Source organism: Hemicordylus capensis, chromosome 2, assembly GCF_027244095.1.
Source record: "Hemicordylus capensis ecotype Gifberg chromosome 2, rHemCap1.1.pri, whole genome shotgun sequence".
NCBI lineage: Eukaryota > Metazoa > Chordata > Lepidosauria > Squamata > Cordylidae > Hemicordylus > Hemicordylus capensis.
The window spans coordinates 94,329,307-94,353,611 of NC_069658.1; the positions used below are offsets into that span (position 1 = coordinate 94,329,307).

The following is a 24,305-nucleotide window of genomic DNA, read 5'->3' on the forward strand; positions in this document are numbered from 1 at the left end:
GAGGAGGAGGAGGGCGACCACCCTCACCCCGGAGCCCTGACCGGCCACTGGGCGCCCCGGAGCCACCGTCAGCAGCGGGCCGGCTCTGCTGAGTGACTCTCAGCATGGGAAGCCCGCCGCGGCTGAGTCGAGGGCCTCGGTGGTGGCGCCCGCCCAGCAGCAGCCACCTGGCAGTTGCCCGCTGAGGAGCTTGCGGGGCGCACGGCGACACCGCCGGCACAAGCGGCAGGAGGGCGGAAAGCAGCGCCTGCTTGGTTGGCCACGGAGGAGAGGTCTGCAAGGAGGAGGCTGAGGCCACTGCTGCCGCCGCCTGCAAGAAGACTGCCCCCCCGCCCCGCACACTCAGCGGGCTGCCGCTGCTCCCTTTCTGGTGGGGGGGGTAGGGTTAGGGTTGTGGGTGGTACAGAGACATCAGGCAAGAGGGCTGCAGAAACCAGCAGCCACAGCCCCGGGAGAGCCTGGCAGTGCCTGGTGACCAGCAGTAGCCAAAGGGCCACCAGCTCCATGGCAAGACACCACCACCTCCCCCCAGCCCCCCTGGACCCAGCCAGCTGGCTCACTGCGGGGAGACTGCCCAGAAGGGTCCCCCCCCATCCCTACTGCCTCTCATCCCATTGGCTCCCCTGGCTGCCTAGCTCCTGCAAGTCTGCTCCATGGGCCCCACATTAGGGAGGTGCATGGAACTGGCCTGGGGTAACTTTAAGGGCAGGGGAGGGTGCACTTCTCTCCCCTCCCCGCGCTCAATTTCCTAAAAGTCCGTTGGGCTGGCATCGTGCCGCCCTGTTGCCCCCTTTACCAGATGGAACTGGAGGTACTTAACATATCTGTGCGCGTTGGGTGCGTGTGCAACGCACACAGGCGTGTCGAGTACTTCCAGTTACATCCGGTAAAGGGGGCAACGCTGCTGCCCCGATGAGCGCTGGCGGGGGGGGATTTCAAATTCTGTGCTTTTCATTCTTCCTATAATACATCTGTGTTTGAAATATGATTGGCCGGGGGGGGGCGCCAGAAGGTGATCTCGCCTAGGGCGCAAAAAACCCTAGCACCAGCCCTGATAATCCACATCATCCAAGACCCTCTGCAGCTGTGACAGCACCACACACTCTATCACCTTGCCCGAAAAGGGAAGTTTGATACCTTCAAACATGCTAGGAAAGGGTAGCAAAGAGACTAATGAAAGGCTAGTCTGGATGATACTTTGTCTGCCAGCCCCCAACATATGCGATAGGGATGTGAGTGTTACATGAGTTTGCATTTCCTTCCTTCCTCCCAGTGAACTGGGACACCTTTCCGTAATCAGGTGGACTAGTGTATTTACAGTACACGGAGAAGAGTTTGGATGAAATTCCAGCACACACACCCCCAGCAATTACAGAAAAAGTTGCCCCAGAACATCAGGAAGAGTCAGGGTAAGGACATGCATGCTCACAGAGGGCACACACCTTACCACGTGCTGGGGGTAAACACTGGCAGACAAAGCATTGTCTGAACCAGACCAATGTCTGACTGAAAGGAGCCAGAAAGCGGAGAAGCTATGAATGAGCAAACTTAGCAAACCTAATTGCAGTGGTTACTTTAAGCAACACTGCATTGATAAAAAAAGTCCCACCCTAAAAAGCCCCATCCTAAACACATATGCTTCATTGTGTTTCAAATGCCCCTGCTCTGGCCAACCATCACCCCACCCCAGGGGTGTAGCAAGGTTGGAGTGGGCCCAGAGACAAGATTTTAAAATCCACCCCCCCCTCACTGAAGCTCAGCTCATGAAGTAAAGAAATCTTAAATGAGACCGAATAGTGGTTTCAAAAAACATAGTGGGGCTATTCTTATGATAACAAAAATCGGGCTAGGAAAATCCTAGCCCGATTTTTGTGAGCGTAAGAACCACCGGGCTCGCAGCCGAGCCCGGTGGTACAGGAGCGGCTAACCCACTCCTGTAGCCTGCCCCTTAGCCCGGGTTTGCAGAGCGAGCGCTCCGCAAACCCGGGCTATTTTCTCGTGAGCAGCTGCGGCACTGCAGCTACTTGCGAGTAGACCCCCGGCCGGGAGGTGAAAAGCCTCCTCCTGGCTCAGGGGTCTCTCCAGTATACCCTGCGCGCTTGCGCAGGGTATACTGGGGCTTCCGGGGGCCACATGGCCCCCGAGCTCCCCAGCCCCCACTGGCTTCGTCTCGGAGCTGGCCATCCTGTGGGAGGCTGATCCGGCCGCCCAGGGCTACCTGCCCGCTCGTGAGCAGGGAGAGCGGGCCGGGTCTCACTGATCGTGAGACCCGGTCCAGTGTGTGTGTGTGTGTGTGTGTGTGTGTGTGTGTGTGTATATATATACCTATGTGCCACAATCATCTTCCTACATTATTTTTATAAAGGTTTTGTAAATTGTGAATGATGCAATCATTTAATGCAGGCATCCCCAAACTGCGGCCCTCCAGATGTTGCTGAACTACAACTTCCAGCATACCCAACCACAAAAAATTGTGTCTAGGGATGCTGGGAGTTGTAGTTCAGCAACATCTGGAGGGCCGCAGTTTGGGGATGCCTGATTTAATGGAACTAGAGAAAGACATGCTGTTCTGGTAGCTCAAGGTCTTAACACTCACATCAATTTGGTAGGATGAATACAACTGAAGGAAGCCCAGGTGGGTGCGCAGCTGTGGGAGTCAGTTACGCCCATCACCCCCATACCCAATTCACACAGCCAGAGCCCCCAACGGCAACTCCTAGCCCTGCCCAGTCTCCATGGCAACCCTTCCTGCTTTCCGCCTCACTTTGTAAAAGGCCCTGTTGGAGCCCTGCACTTTCAAGGGCAAACCTTCTATGGGCCCTGCTGAGGAGGAGGAGGAGGAGGAGGAGGAGAAGAAGGTCATTGCCAAGGAGAAGCAGGGGGAGCACTGCCGCTGCCACTTATTCAGGTTGTGCCACCGCTGTTGATGAGGGTGGATGGAGTGGCCTCCTCCTCCAGCTCTGCCACTGTGTAGCCACCCATTCCCTCAGAACTAACGCACAACATGTCAGCATGCAAGACAGAAGGCGGTTGAGAGAAGGCAGTGAGACAGAAGGCTCTCCTTGGTGGGACACATTTCCATTGGTTGAAGCTGGGTTGCAGCTGCAATGGGGGTGGTTTTCATTGGTTGTGGCTGGGTTGCAGTGGGGGTGGGGCTTACCAAATACCATGCTAGCGTGATAGATAGATAGATAGATAGATAGATAGATAGATAGATAGATAGGGTATATGTATCTTCTATGTGCATAGCTAACAGAGATGCAGACATTCATCTGGATGTATATTTTTCATCGGCTAGATTCAAATGTGTATTTTGATCCAGATGGGGATGCACATCCTTTTCCAGGACCAACAGTTATTTCATACATCAATTTGCCTACCACTAAGGCTGGACTGAAGCTGCTGCAGCTGAATCAGGCCTTTCAGTCCTTAGAAGAATAATTTTACCACTTTCTACAGAAAATGTTTTTTCTCATGTTCCCCTACAAAAAAATTTAATTCATTTTATCATGAACTGATGAGAAACTGGTAAATCTAATTGAAAATTAAGGCTGCATTTTCCTAGTTTTCTAATATTTGCTTTTCCTATGCAAAACACATTTTTAAAAATATGAGATAGCTGCCTTCCATGGAAATACTGGCTGATATCCTAAGGAAGCCCATGTACTTGGAGCACCATGCCCCTCCCCAGGTCCTCTAGCATGCACGCTGTTGCAAAAGAGGGTTAAGAGTTTGGAGCACTCCCCATGCTCCAGAACTGCTCTGTAATATTAAAAACATGTCACGGACCTTCAGCAATGTGCTTCTAGTCTTACAGAGCAATTATGGAGTGTGGGGAGTGCTCTGAACTCAGAAGTCCTCTTCTGCAACAGTGTGCATGCTAGAGGACTCAGGGAGTAGCATGGGGGCTAGTGCAGTGTGCCTGCAGGGGCTCAAAGCACATGGGCTTCACTAGATAAGATATCAGCTAGGGAATCACATATACAGCCCTTTCTCATGATCAGAGAGAAAGGACTACAGGCTGAGTCGGGAGGAAGCCTTGAAATGCTTACCTCCCTGCAATTGATCCGGGCTCCTGGTCTGGGCAAGTAGATTGCGTGCCCAGATATGTGGCTGCCCACTCAGGCAGCGCAGAGGGTCAGGAGCCGGGGTATATCGCCCCATCCCCCGGAACTCCCATTATGCACTGCGTGAATATGTGGTGCATTATGGGGATCCCCCCCCCGCCCCCGATGCTGGCCAGGAGCCCAGCAGTCTCCCAGGCTTGGCTGCAAGCAGCCGGGGCTAGCAGATGATCCTAAAAATGAGGTTAAGGGAGCATTAGAAACATAAGGTTTGCCTTAGAAGCCACCACTTCATTTTGGAGGTGGGCTCCAGAGGTGGACTTGCCGCCCTGGTGCTGCCGGGAGTTGAGCGGCTCTCAGCGGTTCTCATGCACAGGGGAAACCAGGCTGAGCTTCCTTAGCCCAGTTTCCCCTGCGCGTGAGAACAGCCTCATACACACACAGAGAGACAGATAGATACGTAGATCACTGGAGTAAGTAGCTGTGTTCTAGAATGAGGCACTTGAAATCAGCATTAGACATACAGGAACATAAGAAGCTGCCTTACCCTGAGTCAGAGAACTCAAAGAGAGTGATCTGTCCTTATTAAGACCAATGGGAGTGTTCCCATTTACTTCATTAGAAGGTGGATCCTATTCCAATGGCATGACAGTGTATTTACATAGGTGATAGATAGCTGTATGGTTAATTAAGTTAAAACTTAATGGTTTGTGATTCTACAATGTAAATATCTTTATTTTGTTTAATTAGGTTTTACAGTTTATCTTAGAAGCTGAATGCAATTAAAGGAAAGCTACAATTTTAAATCAAGTAGCTAGTGCTATATTCTCTGTGATAGTACAGTAATAAGGAAAATAATATAAAATAATGTTCTGACATTATCTGCCCCTTTCAAAATCCTGTGTAATTGCCTTGAAAAGAATGCATGAGTCACTGATTAATTTATTTTACAAGGCAATTAATAAAGGAGAAGATCTCATGAAAAACATGACATTTCCTGAAACTAATGGTTAGACACCCACTGTGGGGGAAAGAAAGGAACACACAACACACCAGACAGAATGCAGAACACCACTTTAGAGGACTTACTAGCACAATTAATTCTGAAATCTAGGCCTATGTTCTGAAGATTTGCTCAAAATATATTTGTTTCTTCCTTCCTTTTGGCCTCTGAAAAGGGAAAACATGTAATGTGTATAAGAACAAGAGAGCTGTTAGTGGCAGCCAGCTATTAATGATATTTTGTGGGAAGCAATGCTTTCCTTCTCTCAAAGCAACCCCACCCCGGCCTTGCAGACTGCCTCACAGGGACCCTCTTCAAGAGCTGGGCAATTAAGCCGCAATTCATCTGAAGCACTCCCAGACTCTATCATAGCCCAAGGGAAAATAGGCAAGGTGTGGTTTCTGATTGATCAGTGTTATGATATATAGAAGAATGCTGCTTTCATGATCACTGATTAACACGTATGATTTCCTTTTACACAAACACACACAACACACACAGGAGTCACTACATGTGGTGGGGCATAAGAGCTTGCAGTTCCTCTATCTCCTCTCCTATAATATTTTGAACTAGGGCATGTTCAAATCAGCCCTATTCACATGTCAGTCCGATGGGTGGGGGGAGGGGTTGAAGGGGTGGCTAGGCCCTACTTGTATGACTGTTCATGTGAAACATCCTATGCATGAAATGGGCAAGTGATCAGGCCTTGCTACTCTGCCTCACCACCTATACTGTGGGCTTCATGTGTAAAATTTCCTTTATTTTGACTCTTACATCTCTGTATGGGATAAACCCCACACCATATTCTGAACCTGGAACCTTGGAGATGTTTGTGAGGCAAGGAATGAACCTATGAATTTCCACAAGAAGCAGAGTTACATATGATGACAGATGATCCATGTCTTCAAACACAGGGCATTACTAAACCCCTGTAACGGGTGTGTGTGTGTGTGTGCAATTTCAAGTGGAAGAACAGTGGGTAGGACTGGAGCACCGTGCCAGCCATTCCCCTCCCCACTAGCTTCCCCCGCCACCCCCACTTCCCTGCTGCTTTTCTCCTGCTCAAGCTGCAAGATCAAAAATAAGCCCCGCTGGGCGAAAAACAGCTGGAGAAATTCTTATAGGGGAAGAGCAGTGGAAAGAGAAAAGCTTCAACACTCTACATCTATCTGCTTCTTTGAAAAATCTGCACTTGAAAAATCTCCCCCACCTCTGTTTTTCAGGATGTTTAGCAGTGTTGAGGGAAGTGGGTCTGCCACTGTCCTGGATAGTCCCACCCTATAGACCCACACTTTAGCTTCACTAAAGGAAGAAAGTGAATGAAGGAGGGAGACCTGACCTGCCAAAGCCATCCACATACCAGATGAGCAAGCTTAGCCTTTTTCTAAAGGTAAAGTGTGCCATCGAGTCAGTGTCGAATCCTGACAACCACAGAGCCCTGTGGTTGTCTATGGTAGAATACAGGAGGGGTTTACCATTGCCTCCTTTTTCTAGCCTCTTGTAATTCCTTCTAGGTTCTTTGTACTGAGCAGCTGGGACCCCGGTATAATCCCATGCACACTCACCTGGACAGTCTCATTGAACTGGATAGGACTGACTTTGGGGTAAATATGCACAGGCTTGATGCTCTCTAGGATGCCCAGCTCCTGAAAGAGTCTGAGTTCCTACAACAATTGAATGACAGGCAAGATTCCAGCAAATGCAGCTTTTAGAAACAGCGCATCTCTATGCATTGCCAGGAATGCTGAATTTGAATCCATGCTGAATTTCTGCTTGTCATGCACCTGTTAGGAGTCTCTTTCAGGAGAGCTCTGCCAGAAAAAAAAGATGACAATCATACTTTGTAAATATATGCTAATAGAGAAGAGAGAGCCCGAGGAATTACTTCTGAATCAGCAAAGCTCATTTAAACATCAACTGCATTAAGTAAAACTCTTCATTCCGCCTGATGGCAAAGAGATAATAATGAATGAGTTGATTGTTATGATGTAATAGGCTCCAGATTTCATCTGAGTACAATCAAACTGGTTACATACTGCCAGGCAAATGGCATATTGACAATGGGACACAAGAAAGCCAGAGGCAATGGCCTCAGGAGACCATTGCCTTTCTTTGTGAACAATGCAGAACTATTAGCTCTTAACGAGCTGCTAATCTTTATTACACCCACCTCATTTGGGTACAATATTTATAACAACCAAAGAGTCAGATTTTGCTCTATTTAAATTTAAATTTCACATAATTCAGAGGAGAAAGAAAAGAGGAGAAACCATTTCTTTTCTTCTTCTTTTCTCCAAGTCATCAACATAATAATAGTAAATGATCCTATTAGTGGCTTTTTTATACTTCATAATAATGATATACAAATAAAGGCAAAGCCAAGCCAAATGATCAATAGTGTGTACTTTCAAGAATCAATTACAAAACAATTAGTCTGAGGTAATTAATCTTGTCTCACACAGAGCAATGCCCTAATGAACTTCAGCAAATAGTTTCTAGGGAGAAACAAGAGCAGAACTACAGGCATTTGTGTTATGAACAACTAATATAATGCAGTATCAATGCACAGGGCAACTCGTTCAAATCCTCAGAAGTACTCATTAATTACTCATTCAGATTTCACATTAAACATTCCATTTGTTCTATATTTGCAAGGGTGCTGATGACCACTTCATATTAGGGCTTTTATCCCCGAGAGCGCAATGAAATTTACATCAATTCCTTTAGAATCATTTGAAGCAATTAGTAGACATAAGACGAAGCATTCATATAGCAGGGCTGCAGAACTCTGGACCACCTGCAATGTTGGACAACTAAACCCATGATCCCTGACTATTGGCCACTGTGGCTGGGGTGATGGGAGTCTTTTTTCCCCAACAACAGTTGATGGGCCAAAATTGTGCAGTCCAGCTATAAGGGCTGCTTCCCTTATTAGAAGTAGCAAACTCATATCTACCACACATCCATGCACACAGATAGCATTACCTGCCCTTCAGAATTGGCCCAAATTCTCCAGGAATCAGCATCAATCTCCAGGTGACTAGAGAATGACTTGATATTGTGAAAGATATTGAGGGGAAATGATTGGGAAACAACACTCCAAGAATCGTTTCTGTCAGAGTTGGCAACCTTACACCCAGAAGAAGAGCACTGCCGCAAATTCTGGCACAAATTCTGGATGATATAAATAGCAATTAAGGCTACTGCTATTACAGGAAAATGGTCCATTTTCAGGTTCCCATACAAAATGTGATGCGTGAAATGGCCTTTCATTGTTACAGGCTCAGAATCTTATTCCAAATAAGCAACCATAGAATAAAAAATGCTTACTTTCTTTTTTCCTTTTTTAAAGAAAACCTTTCCTATCTAGACCTTTCAGAAAGCATTAGGCTACAGATGTTAGCCACCACTCTGCTGGCCACCTTACAAAAAGCACAGCTTGTTCATTTGCAAGGGCTGCAGAGTACAGGCATCCCTTGCCAACCATGGTTCTCTAACAACCATGGTTTTGAGTATATGTGAGTAGGAAATTGCGACAGGTCTTGCCAACCATGACCTGAGTATCCGCAGTTTACGAGGTTTTTTAGTGATTTGGGGGGAGGGGGTTCTGCGATTTGGGGGGGGGGATTCAGAAGTTCAATCTACTCATTCCTCATGGTGACACTTGCTGACCCTGCTGTCCTTTGCCAATTTAAAATGCCTTTGAGTGATGGAGGGGGGGATATTTCCAGAGGTTCAATCTGCTCATTCTTCTTGGTGACTCTTGGCAATATTACAGGATTTTTGGTGGGTTTTTTGATGATTTTTTTTAGCACTTTTTTGACGACACCCCCCCCCTTATTTTTAGATCTTTTTGCGGTTGTGGTTCCCCATACCCTCTGTTTCCTATAGTCTTTAATGCCTCGCCAAGCCAACCTCAAATTTACCAATGGTGAAGTTTTGCAGGAACCCTAGAGGTTGATGAGGGATGACTGTACAGTTGTTTATTCCCTCTCACCTAAATTTATTTATTTATTTATTTATTTAACACATTTTTATACCGCCCAAAACTCACATCTCTGGGCGGTTTACAACAAGCAAACAAACAGAAAAAGTTAAAACAGTTAAAATAAATAACAGAAAACTTAAATTTTAACACAACATTTTAAAACAATGTCAAAATTGTTAAATCAATATTTAATTAAAAGCCTGGGCGAATAGATGTGTCTTTAAATACTTTTAAAAAGTTGTCAGAGATGGGAAGGCTCTTATTTCAGCAGGGAGCACGTTCCAAAGCTTTGGGGCAGCAGCAGAGAAGGCCTGTCCCCAAGTAGCCACCAAATGAGCTCACACCATGAGCCAGGAACCTATGATGATGATGATGATGATGATGATGATGATGAGTTTACATTTTATATCCTGCTCTTCCTCCAAGGAGCCCAGAGCGGTGTACTACATACTTAAGTTCCTCCTCACAACAACCCTGTGAATTAGGTTAGGCTGAGAGAGAAGTGACTGGCCCAGAGTCACCCAGCATGTATCATGGCTGAATGGGGATTTGAACTCGGGTCTCCCTGGTCCTAGTCCAGCACTCTAACCACTATACTACGCTGGTTCTTACTTACTTTCAGGTGGTTGTGTGAACCTGCCCTGCATATCACCTAGGTGCCCCAGTGATATAATCCTGTGTAAGAAGCCTACCAAATGTCTGATTAAGCAGATATTTTGGATCCTAACCAGATTGACTGGACTAGGTTATATTCAGACAAATGAGCAAACTCCCATAACAACATTACAGACTGGAGTGTAATTTGCTATCTCATCCTCAATGAATTTGTGACTACAACTGCTATACTTGATGGTAAGCATCATTATTTAACTTTGTGGGACCTAGATCCAAATGAATCTAGGCCCATGTATATGATCAGGCTGTCAATCCTATAGAAAATAATGGGACTTTGTCATGATTACTGATTTGTTTCATTCAGTTTAATGGAACTTAGCCATGGCTAACTTTAGGTGGAAAGGGACCACTGTATCTCCTGACATGTGATGAGTCCTGACATTTAAATAACAACCACCAAAAAATGTCACCTCTAAAACTGGTGTACATAAGGAGCACTGTAGGTTTTGTATCTGTCATATTGAATTTTATAGAGCTGCACTAGCTTAAGGATCTGTTGTGGAAATAGTATCACACACTCACCACACATTTCACACACACACACACACACACACACACACACACATTTCTCTGGCTCGGAAACATATTTTTAACATATATATCTACTACAATCACCTCATATCTTCATACAAATGTTATATAATATACAACATCAACAAAAGTTATAAAACAAATAATATCAACAACACTTTTCTCTTCCAGATTCACCCATCCAAGTTCTCTCTCTCTCTCTCACACACACACACACACACACACATGCATGCACACGCGCACACAAACCGGTCAAAGTTTTCCATGGGAAACTGAGTTCCAGATTTCACGCCAGGATTTAGGGATGAACTGAATGCAGTTGCTAAAGACTGTTGGGGAGGGAAAAGCAGAGAAAATGAGTATTATGATTTTATCAACTAAATGAGGGCAGGATTTTTAAAAGGTCACTAAACACCTTTGACTGAACATCTTTTCAGCTCTGTCTCTGCTTCACGGGGAGGGGGAGGAATGTCAGGCAGCTTTTCTCCCTCTTCTCCTTGTGACTGGTTGGCTGATGCTTAGGGACATTTCCCTCTCTGTTGAGCCTGTTGGTCAGGATGAGGGGAGGGGTGGACTGAACTGAGCACTAGCCAGCCAGTCAAAAGCTAAGGAGGAGGTAGGGGTGCTGCCTGACACTCTTCTTCCCTCTCCACCTGGAGAGGATTTGTCTTGCTTGAAATCGAGATGATCTGATCAGGAGCCAAGAGCAGGGAGGTGGGAGGGTTAAGAGCAAACTGTTGTCCAGCCATCGGGCCTCCATCCCTCAGAGGCTCAGGGACATTTGTTCTCCCTTGTTTGATTATAGCTACACACCTGCATTAAATGCATACTATAGAAGTTATTGTGCAAAATATTAACATTGTGAAAAGAAGTACAAAAATATTTTTTATGATTACTGACATTTTCAGCAAAATATAAAGATAAAATGAATGTGTAAATTAACCAAGAGATTATAGTCCAGTTGTGAGACAGAAATATAGAGCATAGCTGGGCCAGTCACTTCTCTCTCAGCCTAACCTACTTCACAGGAGGGTTGTTGTAATGAGTAACTTAAGTATGTAGTATACCGCTCCGGGCTCCTTGGAGGAAGAGTGAGATATAAATGTAAAAAATAAAACAAACAAACAAACAAACAAATAATAATGACGTACACTGACATGTAACCAAATCAGTCGAAAAAGATGGATGGGCTGTTGGGGGGCTTAAAAGTTCTCAATCAGAATTATTTCTAGCTGGGTTCCTGATTTCACAGACCTATGTCAGAACTCCAGTCTCAAGCTTATGCAAATTATTGACTCGGTGAGGAAGGATTGGGTGACAAAATGGGAGGAGAAAACAAGAAAGCACCAATGATTTAAGGAGATAATTGAGCATCTTTCTGTCATTCAGCTTTTATTTGCTTTCTGTAGTTTTGACTAAATGATTTCTTCTCTAGGAGAGTTCTTTGCTATATAAGTGCAGCTTAAGTTAACAACAGGCGTATCTGATATACAAGCAAAAGGAATCTATACTGAGAATATGCAGACTTTAAGGTAAATTCATATATGCCACATTAAATATGTATCTGAACTGTTTACAGCCTAGAAGACATCATTGTTGATACATCTTAGCAATCCAAATTACTCTTTTCTAATATTTGATCTTGTAACTAAGAAGGGCATTAAGACTGATTTTTGTATCTAAGGATTAATTTACCTTTCATATTATTACATGGGTATATTATTTTATTTGTGCATCTTACTATTGGTATGTATTGTTACTGTAATTTTCTGTAAAATACAACCTGATATTGTTGCAAATTATTCTTTTGACTTTTGTTCCTTATTATGATTCTTGCATTTTAGGGTTTTTATAATCGTGTCTCTATTGGTCCAAATAATCCATGTGGGAAATGGTAAGGAACTTTAAAAAAAAATTTTTTTACAGTCATAACCAAACTATCACTGCAATTCAGTTATATTAAATACCTAGTTAATACTTGCTGACATCCACTCTAAATTACTCCTGATTAGTCTTATTCAAATTAAGTAGTCATTTAGATTACTTCCCAAGTAGTACTATTGAATACTTAGTCTGGATGTCAACCACTGTTTTCAGTTTGTAACAATGCAGAAATGAAGGGCATTGCTCCATAGCAGCTTCTCATGAACCTTACTTGGAGTGCAGGACATGTGAGAAGCAGGAATCACTTGCTGGGTGACTCTGGGCCAGTCACTTCTCTCTCAGTCTAACCTACTTCACAGGGTTGTTGTGAGAAGAAACTTATTTATTTATTATTTACATTTATATCCCACTCTTCCTTCAAGGAGCTCAGAGTGGCGTACTACATACTTAGGTTTCTCCTCACAACCCTGTGAAGTAGGTTAGGCTGAGAGAGAAATCACTAGTCCAGAGTCACCCAGCAAGTATTATGGCTGAATGGGGATTTGAACTCAGGTCTCCTCAGTCCTAGTCCAGCACTCTAACCACTACACCACGCTGGCTCTCATAAGTATGTAGTACACTGCTCTGAGCTCCTTGGAGAAAGAGCGGGCTATAAAATTTAATACATACATACATACATAAAATTATTGCTCCCTGATAGTCAGATAAACAGGGAGAGGGGACTAGTATGTGCTCCCATCATATCTAGATTGTAGTACTGGAACTCTAGATTGTAGTAGTGGAACTGTCTATACCATGCTTTAGGGTCACTTGCCCCATACTGGGGGGTGCTGAGAGCGACAAGTGTTCTGTTGTTCCCTATAATAACTTCTTGGAGTAGCTATAAATCCAATATTAATTTTTTTAAAATGTAAAACTGAATTGTGCTTTGGGGGGGGCCTGATTTAGCTGTATTTAATTTTCATACCCCTGTTCCTTGAAGCAACATCATGAAGGTTAAATTAAGAAACACAAAATACTGCATGCATTTTCTTGATGTCGCACTAAAATGATACAATTGTGTCATCATCACTTGCGTCATAATATTAATGCTATACCATGTATTGTTGCTCCTTCTTTGGGGCACTGAAAACGCAGCTTTGCCTACTACTAATGGTTTCATGTACTTTTCCCCTTTAAAGCCTGTGAAGAAGAAAACTGTGAAAACAACCCTGGCATGAAGAAGTTGAATACTCCTTTGGACACCTTTCATGACTTAAATAATCTCAATTCTGAGAAGCAGAGGAGTAAATCTTTTTTTGTGCACACAAATGGTATGCTTGGATTACATGTACAGCTTCTGTTGATTTTGTCTGTTTAGCTAATCTTTTTGTGGGGGCAGAGGGGAGTTTTAAGAAACTATGATTACATAATCCTAAACATATTTACACAGAAGTAAATCCCAATCACTTCAATGAGGTTTAGTAAAGTAAAGTAAAGTAAAGTCCATCTTATTTATTTATTATTAATAAATAAACCACCCCAAGCCATTTTTGGAAGGGCGGTATAGAAATTGAATTTTTTAATAATAATAATAATAATAAATCCAGCCATCTCAGGTCCTTGGGAAGGACTCAATGTCTGGATAAAACAAACCAGTCAATAACACCTGTCTGACTGTGTAAATAAATAAATAAATAAATAAATAATAAAAAGTAAAGTGTGCGCCGTCGAGTCGGTGTTGACTCCTGGCGTACACAGAGTCATGCGGTTGTCTTTGGTAGAATACAGGAGGGGTTTACCATTGCCATCTCCCGTGCAGTATGAGATGATGCCTTTCAGAATCTTCCTATATTGCTGCTGCCCGATATAGTCTGGGAAACATACCAGCGGGGATTCAAACTGGCAACCTCTGGCTTGTTAGTCAAGTCATTCAGTGGCTTCAGTGAGGTTTACTCCCTAGTAAATGTGCTCAGCCTTTGCAGACCTACTAATTTTCATGGTTAGCATCAAGAGGGACATATCTGTCTCCAACTGCTAATAAGAGTGGTTGAAATACATTTCCCCACTGAAAGACAATTTCATCCCAAATGGTTGGAATTTTGTCTTGAACTGAAGCACCTGTGCTGGGACAATAAGCTTTCAACTTGTACTAGCTGCCTTTGAAGAAGCACAGCTGGTCATGATCATCCAAATCATATTCACAACTGTTACATGCATCAAATTGCATATACATATATTTCCATATACTGTAGGACAAAGGAATAAACAAACTTATAATTAAATATGGAACATTGTGTTAGAACTCCAGACTGTGTTAAAGCTCTAAAAGAGGAGAAGCTTGAAGAGCAACTCCCCATTTAATTTTGAGGGGAGAGGAAAGACACATTTGAGGGGCAGAAAATCACCTTTAACATTAGTGAGAGTGAAGATTAAAAAATACAACATTTTGGAGGGGAGTTCAGTAAAATGAGCAGGGAACTCCTCAAATGCTTAGTGGAGGTATCTGCCTTCCTGACTCTAGGCCCAGGATTTGGATTCTGCAATAAAATCTATGGAATCACAGATAAAAGAACTAGCTTAATCACTTGACAAGCTAGTCTCATTCATGCAGTAATGTTATTTTTAAAAAACCTTAGTCCCTTGCTGTAATGTGGCATTTAATACATCCTGTCTGACATTCAAAGAACATTTCTTTCTTTCTTAGTAGGTCAAATGCAGTCTTTGACCAACTAATCTAAATAAGAATGTACCTAGTAATGCTTTGTATATTATTAAAGGGAATATGGCTGACAGAATTATACAACATTAATAAATATCAAAGTCCTCTGATTCTGGCACCAAGCAACCATTTCAGAGAATAATGAATTCTATGGCTTGGATGGCAAATTAAATCTATGAAAAATTAACTTCCATAAACTGTCTTCTTTCTTTTTAACTTGGGCTTATTATAATAAACATTTTAGCTTATCACAGTCCCCCCATTTTTCACAGTAGGCACAACAGTGGGGAAACTGATGAATTATTTACTGTTTATAGCTGTTTATACTAATTGGTATTGGAAAGCTATAAAGTTTGATAATAGTGACCTAGACAGCTTCTTTCACTCTCCAGTCTGTGCAATATTCTTTTTATTTTCTGTGTTTTTTTAATTCCAGCCAGCAACAAACGGAACAGACACTGTTGCCAAAATGGAGGAACTTGTTTCCTAGGCAGTTTTTGCATATGCCCTGAACACTTCACTGGGAGACACTGCGAACATGATAAAAGGATCAAGTACGTAAAGTTACTAAGTGTCTCTGTATGCTTAATATTTTTAAATGCACCCAAACATGTGGGACAAAAGAATTAGGATTACCCCATGGGCATAGGTTTTCTGCCTGCTTGGTTCTTTTAAATGGACTCCCTCTTGTTATGAATAGTCTAGACTAGAAAAAGACTAGAAAATAGTCTAGACTTAGACTAGAAAATAGTCTAAGACTAGAAAAGCTAGGTTCCTATTTCAGGTCCCAATTGCTTGTCTTGTTAACCTTACAAGGAGGAATTAGGTCACTTCTCCTAGAGTTAGAGGTTGGCGGACTCAGAAAACACTATAATAGAGTGTTCTTCATTGTAAGGCCCAGGGGCCAGTGGTGACCCCCATCAACCTTAAGTGTGGCTCCCTGACTATTGGCTCTGTGTGAAACTTGGGCCAAAGCTGAATACTTTGCATAGTTCCCCTGGCACCATTCTCACCATGCCATGCCCCCTCCGGCGGGGGGGGGAGGCTTTAAGGGAAACAGAGCCCTCTTGAGTCCCTGCACCATCTTGGAAGGTGTTCATAGAGTGCTGAGAAGTATAGCCCTCCCCAGTGCTTTCCTCCTAGAGCTCTTAAGAAAGGGCTCTATCTCTCTTAAAGGGCCCTCAGAACACTGAGAAAAGTGCAGCAGTCAGCACAGTGGGAAATGGCTCTCGCATTGAAGGTATTTTACTAAAGTGGCTCCTGCTTGAAAAATAGTGAAGATCAGTGCTATAATATGTTCACATGAAGTTCTCCAGTCACAGGATGGAGATCTCTATAACATCACCTCACAGAAGGCATATAAGGGCAACTTAGGTGGGTGACTAGAGGTATCATAAAGCCACAAGTATGACCAGTCAAGGTTGATGTTAGGGGTCAGCATTATCAGGTAGCTGCTGATGGCCCAAAGCCCTCAGAAGAGCCCATTGCTGGCTCCTCAGACCACCTCTGTGCTCATTGCCTTCTTGTGGTGGTGGCAGAGCAACTCTCTTGGGGCCCACCCTAAGTTCCCACCTCACTGTTCCATTAGAGCAGCTCAAGAAGAATATGGGCAGGGGAGAAGGAAGAGTTTAAAAGAAACCCATGCATATCCTGAGGTATAACCCTGAGCCATTTTGGAAGGGCAGTATAGAAACTGAATAAATAAATAAATAATGTCATTCATATATATATATATATATATATATACACACACACACACACACACACACACCTTTCAGTGCTCTACTGCTCGGAGTGGCCTACAACATTAATAAAATAGATGCAATATAAGATTAATAATAATAAAGTTAGAATAAGCTAAAACCACAATTAAAATATGTTTTTAAAACTGAAATGAAAGTTATCAGTAAAAAGCTAAACACTAAAAAAATGAAGCAGATTACTTACATAGTTTTTAAACCTCTGTTTTCTTCAGGTCTCACAAAGGAAACATTACTGCATTGGGTTCATCTTGAATAATTCTGAAGGGCAACAGCTTCAGGAGGCGGCATACCTTCTTATATCTTATTTGCATTATCAACTCTTCTCATGATTGACTTGAGGCAAAGGAGAAAGAAAGCTGGTTATTTTGTCATTTCTTAAAGTATTATATTATTTGAACTAACTATTGTGCTGCTAGTAATAAGCATGCCCATTTCCCCAAAAAGTTCCAGCTGTGCCAATAGTTATTTAGGAAAGGTATAGTTTGTATACCAAAAGTGCAGCATGCTCAGTGATCAACAATTATCTGATTTTGCAATCAGTATTACTACAAAACCATTTATGATCTACAGCTTAATTGTAGCAGCCTGAGAAGGGACCATAGATGTGATCCTATATTTTGCAAGTGTATGTCCTGAGGGCTGGAGCACATATTTCATTTGTCATAGGGATGCTGCTGATTGTGGTTTCCCCATTACAACTGATCCTCCTCCCAGCCATAACTATTAGAAGTTCTGGCTTTAAGGAATGTCACTCTCATTTGTGATTCTCCATGGCCCCAAACCAGATTACAAATGGCTACTGGAGGGAACCCAAGTGGCGCAGCAGGGAAATGCTTGACTAACAAGCACAATGTTGCCGGTTCATATCCCCACTAGTACTATATCCTGATATAGTATACAGCAGTGATATAGGAAGATGCTGAAAGGCATCATCTCATACTGCACAGGAAGAGGCAATGGTAAACCCCTGCTGTATTCTACTTGACAGCACACTTTACCTTTACTGGAGGGAATGTGGGTATTCATGATGGTAGATGATCCAAACATTAAGTAGCTCTGCTACGCATTATGACAAGAACAAGAATTCCTTCCCACAAGAAGGTTGTTTTCAATGTTAACATCTATAGCAAAATGTGTTAATCCCTGAAATTTCCACTTAAGATCACTGGTATTTGCATGGGACACTCAAGAGGCATGGAGAACCACTACCTACAGAGTAGAACTGCTACTTACACAGTAGACTGGTATGACTCAGCGTAACATACCGTATAAGCTATGTCTTCATATCCTTTAGGTCAGTTCAGGCAAAACTAGTCATTAGCTGACATTCTTCCTTCAGTAGCTTTATACCAAGATGAAGCCAGACTGCAAATCTACCCATTGATCCTTTCACATGCCTTTTTAATCTTGGATGCTGAAATATTGAAAAGTCATTTTTTTCCCCATAGAAGTTTATGTATGACACCTACGTAAGGCAATTCAATCATAATTGCATCTGTAAATATGTATTTTATTGTTGTAAATTATTTTTGAAATATGTAGCTCTCTCAGTTATCGAAGAAACAGAAAACAAAATCATTATGGAATGTTTGATACATTTGGATTCTTAGGTCTTCCAATGGAATAAAAACAATGAAGTAGTAAAATGTTTAAAACATTAAAACAATAATTTACAGAAGCAAATGTTTTATTAATTTTGTTTTGTGTATTATATGACACTCTTAATTTCTAATAACTAAAAATATTGTTTACCAAACAGTATTTAGATGGCAAAGCAAACTTTTGTGCAGTTTCAGCTGATCTAATCAAATCCACTCAGAAAATGAAAAGGGTGTGTGTGTATGTACATGTATTTAAAATAAAGATTATCTTAATGTATTTTATGCTCTTTGAGTGATATGTAATTCTAACACAGCAACATATGATACTTTTAAGGACAATATTTAATTTACAATTACAATTGTAAATCATTTACAATTATAATTCCTCAATATAACACATCTTCACTTTCCCCTGAAAAGCTGATCTGTGCAAAACGTTTCTGTGCAAAGTTTCATTTTGAGGGCAGCTGTATCAAAAATTGCTATACATTATTACACTTCAGCAATTCAGTCCTTACTGGAAAGGGCAGAGAAACGTATACAGGGAATATATAGGTTATTGAGAGCAAGGTTCTGCAAAGTGCTGAATACTCAGAAAATAATGATAGAGCCTGATGTCATGACCTTGTAACCTCCCCACCGAAATCTCCACATAGGTTATCTAACAGCAGTTAATATCCATTTTTGACTGTAGCTTTACGTTTTCAATTGGAACCTTTATAAAGTACAATGAGAAATTATGGACAGAAGACTAGTTCACACTTGCGATCTGCTGTTCATCAAGTGTACAATGTACACTTCTAAAATAGTCATGTAATGTGTCTTGCGTACCACTAAACCTGTAAAGCCCACACTAGCTCTGGTCATGGAATATAACTCTAATCTCAAACTGACTGTGAACATTCAGTTATCTTTGGTCAGGATCAGGATCATAATTTCCAATTGACTCTTTCCCCCTTTCCTTGCTCCCTAATGTATCTTGCCTTCTCAGACTGTAATCCTGTGGGTAGGGATTGTGTTGGTTTTTATTCAGTCATCGTCTGCTTTCTGATACTAGGTGCAATAAATACTGCAGTTTGTTCAATGCTTTCTGCATTTAAGCATGATTATCTTGACTCTTGACAACACAAAGGGCAACTATTGAACCATCCAGGCGAGAAAAAGTGCAACCAGAACACCCTTTCTGACCCATGAAGCACTAGAATCATCAGTTCTCCACCAAATTATGTTGAGATACAGACCTGATTTTTTCATGATCTGAATTTTTGTTGAATGATGCAATTTGAGTTTTCAATGTAAAAACCTGCAAATAATGTTTTTTTAAAATTAAAATTTAGAGGGAAACTTATCACTTATATTTCTTTCTGTTTATACACTTCCATTTCATTTCGGAAGGTCATCCTGTGGATATCAGTTCACACAAATCCCTGTGTATACACTAAACATTAGTGTATACACTAATGTATACACATTATATATGTGTGGTGGGGGGTGGGGAAAGCAGCAGATATAGGCATTGTGCACACAGATGAAAATCCTGCAAAAAAGCACCAGTCACATGCACAAGTCTATTCATGTACACTTTGTATGTATACTGTATAGGATCTGTGAAGACAGAACACTGAATGCATGCAGGTGAAGGGGAGGGCCTGCTGCTTCCCCACCGACACACGCACACACACACACACACATGCATTCAGTGTACACACAGCGGACAGCTTTTTTTTGGATAGTGATAGCAAATTCTAGCACAAATCACAGGGTTAAAAAATTTCAGAATATTTGATGGGTGGGGCGGGGGAGAAACATACTAAGGTCATTCCCATGACCTATGAGCAGGGCGGGGAGAGCAGGGAGACGGTAGGATCGCACCTATCCCCCCCACCCCCCACAATGATCCTTATAGTTGTCTTGGCAGCACTGCTCACGCACCCACATAAACAGCAGTACCAGGAGAATTGTGGCGATCTGGAGGCTCAAGAAATTCAGCCCGGTCTTCATAAATCCTCCAATACACCACATGAGTTGCATTGGGGGATTTCCCCACAAGCCAGACGCTCTAGGCTTGCACGGCCGGGTACCAGGGTAAGAAAGGTGCACCCGTGCCCTTCTACCTTGGTAACTGCCCTAGTAAAAATGTGGGCTACCCGGCGGGGCAAAGCGGAATTGAGCCTGAGCCCAAGCCTGAGCCCGATGCTCCACACAAGCAGCCGTACCTGGGTATGGCTTTGCAAGCCTGGGTAAGCTGGCTCGTTTGAACAGCCTCACTGAGTACAGTTACAAACAGCAATTCTTGTGGCAGTCATCTGTGCAATATGACCATTTAATCAGCCCTTAGAGTTCTCAGATTCTGACATGCAAATTCTATGGGTTTTTTTCGCTCCTTTCTTTCCTAATGGTGAATTATGTTTGTAAACTGTGGTAGTGCTGCTGGATTTTCAAGATCTGTGGTTGAAATGTAGAAGTTTTGTTTTGGATCAGGCTCCAACAAGATCTCTAATATGATTTAACAGACTTGTAGAACTTAAGTTCTACAATTCTGTTAAATTATATTAGAGATCTTGCTGGAGGATGTTCCAAAACAAAACTTCTACATTCAGAATTATGCATTCTGTTGCTATATAAAACATGCCAATTTTCAGTTGCATCTCCTAAGTAATGTTGATAATACTGAAGGAAAAAGTGTTAAAAGTTAGTATCTAATCTGAAGATCGCGGGGGAGGGGGCATCACTAGTGTAATTTGACTTTTTTGTCACTCGCTGTTCACATTTCTCTGAACTCCATTATATTACTTTTGCCACAGCAGGAGGATGCATACAAAAGATAGTGACATATAGTATAGTGTCTTTCAATCTGAATTGCATTTCACTTGGAGGGTTTGTAAAAGCAATAGCATCAGTGCATAGAGGAGCTGTCATTTCCTGACTCTTCTTTAGTCTGGCAGTCAATTTCCTAAATGCATCGTCTCCTTCACACTTTAAAAGGTTTCTTCCAACACTATAGAAGTGTGAAAAGGAAACATGATTAATTTACATTCTTTTTGAAATTTAGAAGGTGCTTCTGTCAGAAACTGCCACTGCTCACCACATCCAAGTATGGCCAGCACTTAGAACCATAACACTTCCCAACACATTCATCACAAGAACTGCTGTCAGGGCAAGGTTCAAACCACATCCCAACTATTTATTCCATGTACCATATGACAGGAAACCTGTTTTACTTGAGTGTGGAAGAAGCCTTGCAAGATACAACCACAAAGTAAGGAATTACATAGGAAGTATACATACTTTCCCAGATAATATTACTTTCTCTTCCTTAAATGCCACTGCACAGGGCTAACGTGTTCTGGTTAATTAATTGTGAAAAAAGACACTCTATATGTTCTCAAAAGAACTTCCTTCTTTAGTGTCACTGTACATGTTCCAAAGCGGAATTTGCATATTGATAACTAGTGCTGAACTTTGTCTTGAATTTAGGCCTGAGGCTCAAATGTAACTGGAAAGAGGGACACAAAGGGTCATTGCTGTTGTTGTTGCTGCTGCTGCTGCTGATAATCAACATAAATAAATAATTACCAGATTATTATAAATAAATAATTATATTATTTATTACTATATTTATTACTAATATAATTATATTATTCATTATAAATAATAAATAATATTATAAATAAATAATTCTCAGAGGTGCAGATCCCTCTCTAAGCATTTGAGGAGTTCCACCTTAAGTGGCACAGCGGGGAAATGTTTGACTAACAAGCAGAAAGTTGCTTGTCGAATCCCCACTGGTACTATATCCGGCAGCAGCCATATAGGAAGATGCTGAAAGGCATCATCTCATACTGCGTGGAAGATGGCAATAGTAAACCCCTCCCATAGTCTACCAAAAGAAAAACACAGGGCTCTGTGGGTGCCAGGAGTCAAAATTGACTTGACGGCACACTTTACCTTTACTCTTCATTTTGCGGAACTCTACCTTGCAAACCTAATAATACATACCCCTGCTAACTTGGCAGAGGCACCTTTTTTAATGAGGTGATTCTCTTTATTGAGCAGGGGGAGTGTAACTGGCCCTATCCACCCCCAGCACAGTACCTCCAGTGACTGTTGCTGGTGTCTATCTTATGTTTATTTTAGACTGTGAGCCCTTTGGGGACAGGGGTCCATCTTATCTATGTATTATTTCTCTGTGTAAGCCGCCCTGAGCCATTTTTGGAAGGGCGGTATAGAAATTGAAATATTATTATTATTATTATTATTATCATCATCATCATCATCATCATCATCATCATCATCATCTCATTCTCCCACAAAAAGTATATTTTCTCTCCACCCACAAAGTTTAAGTGAGGAATTGCTCCTCAAGCTTTCCCTCTGTCTATGCCCCTGGTTATTCTGCTTTTCAACAGAAAACCTCTGAATCAGTTTAAATAGAAAAATGATAAGAAGATAGTTACCTATCCCCAAAGGGCTCACAATCGCACCAGTGACCAACAATAAAACAGTCACTGGAGGGCTATAATAGGGACAATTGCTCTTCCCCTGCAGAAGAAACTCACCACTTTGAAATGTGCCTCTTTGCCCAATTAGCAGGGGGTCATCATATTACTGCCATACACATTGTGCCACTAACCACTACACTAACCACTAAGCCTGTGTGATATAGATATGGTATGTCAGATTTACACCAGAGGAACCAAGGTTCAAATCCCTGCTTAACTGGGTAACCTCATCACTCTCTCTCTCATACTGCATAGGCTACTTTACATGGTCTTGCCTAGGTTATAGAACCAATGCGAGAAAAAGTGCCAGTATGGGGTATCAGAAGGGCACCTAGGTAATTTTGGAGCCTGGACCAAAAGGCCTTTGAAACCCACCCCCCATCCCTCAGCAAGTTAAGCATCATCCCCCTACAAACACACACACACAACACACAACACACACACACACACACCAGTGATACACACAGTATTTTAAACACATGGGTTCTTTAGGGTTCAAACAACAATGGCACTCAAAAGAACGTAAGAATATAAAACAGGTATATTTATGCAAACATGCATTAGCAGAAACATTTCAACATGCAACTGAACATATTCCCATCCCACATATTTCTTTTCCCACTCCCCGCTCTGTCTCTAAAGCAGAGTTCATGCTCAGCCGCCTGGTGCAGGTCAGTCATGCTCGGCCACTCAGGCCGGCAGTGTGGTGCAGTGACCACACCACCTGGGACAGACTAAAGAGGATTTGGAGGCCCCTGGGGGTGTGTGGAGGCCCTGGACTTCGGCCCGGAAGTCCAGGGGTAAGAGCGCCTCTGGGTACTGTAGTGGTTAGTGTTGGGACTAGTTTGAATTCACACTCAGTCATGAACCTCACTAGGTTATTTTGGGCTATCCCTCAGCCCAGCCTACTTCACAGGGTTGTTGTGAGTATAAATTAGAAGAACAAGGAAGAGTAGGAGGTTTCAAGTTCCCTCCCTGGGTTCTCCGAGATAGGGCTGAGAGAGATTCCTGCCTGCAACCTTGGAGAAGCCGCTGCCAGTCTGTGAAGACAATACTGAGCTAGCTAGACCAATGGTCTGACTCAGTATATGGCAGATTCCTATTTTCCTATGTAATGAATGCCACTTTCAGATTCTTGGAGGAAGGACAGAATATAAATTTGAATATAATGACAGATGGATGAGCATATATGGTCTCTTTGGCTCACTGGGGGAAGGGCAGTATCAAATGTTACCTCTATAACTTTAATAGAGTTATTTCATACTTACACTGATTAAACTGAGATCTGAAGAGAGTCTAGATCACTGACTTCTTTTTTGTTGATTTCTAACATGAAGAATGAAGAGGCTTTCATGTAATTTGTGATCAAGGGGGCCAATCTACTAATAAAGAACTTTGAAATTAAAATGTCAGGCAAGCTAATGGAACATTTGATAAATTGCTATGCTGTTCATGAAGATTATATTTTAATGCCATTCTAATAGCTTGATTATAAAAGACAATTTAATACATTTAGAGCAAGTTGAGTAAGGCACAAGGCAGTTCTGATCTACAACGTGTTCTAATACTGCAAGCCCCATTCAGTGGGATTTT

General features: G+C 42.3%; 1 protein-coding gene across 1 annotated transcript; it reads left to right on the forward strand.

Annotated features, from left to right (window-relative positions):
- The first annotated feature begins 11,779 nt into the window (after positions 1-11,779).
- On the forward strand, positions 11,780-17,375 carry LOC128342271 (cryptic protein-like). Its single transcript, XM_053289419.1, has 5 exons — positions 11,780-11,793; positions 12,106-12,155; positions 13,327-13,458; positions 15,283-15,400; positions 16,822-17,375. Exons 1-5 carry the CDS (start codon positions 11,780-11,782, stop codon positions 16,859-16,861), a joined length of 354 nt encoding a protein of 117 aa, XP_053145394.1. The 3' UTR covers positions 16,862-17,375.
- Positions 17,376-24,305: the final 6,930 nt, after the last annotated feature.

What these genes read in the sequence shown, in the direction of transcription:
- LOC128342271 (XM_053289419.1), top strand. An exon ending in TTTTTTTGTGCACACAAATG is followed by an intron (nt 13,459 to 15,282) that starts GTATGCTTGGAT and finishes TTTTAATTCCAG; the next exon opens with CCAGCAACAAACGGAACAGA. An exon ending in GAACATGATAAAAGGATCAA is followed by an intron (nt 15,401 to 16,821) that starts GTACGTAAAGTT and finishes TGTTTTCTTCAG; the next exon opens with GTCTCACAAAGGAAACATTA.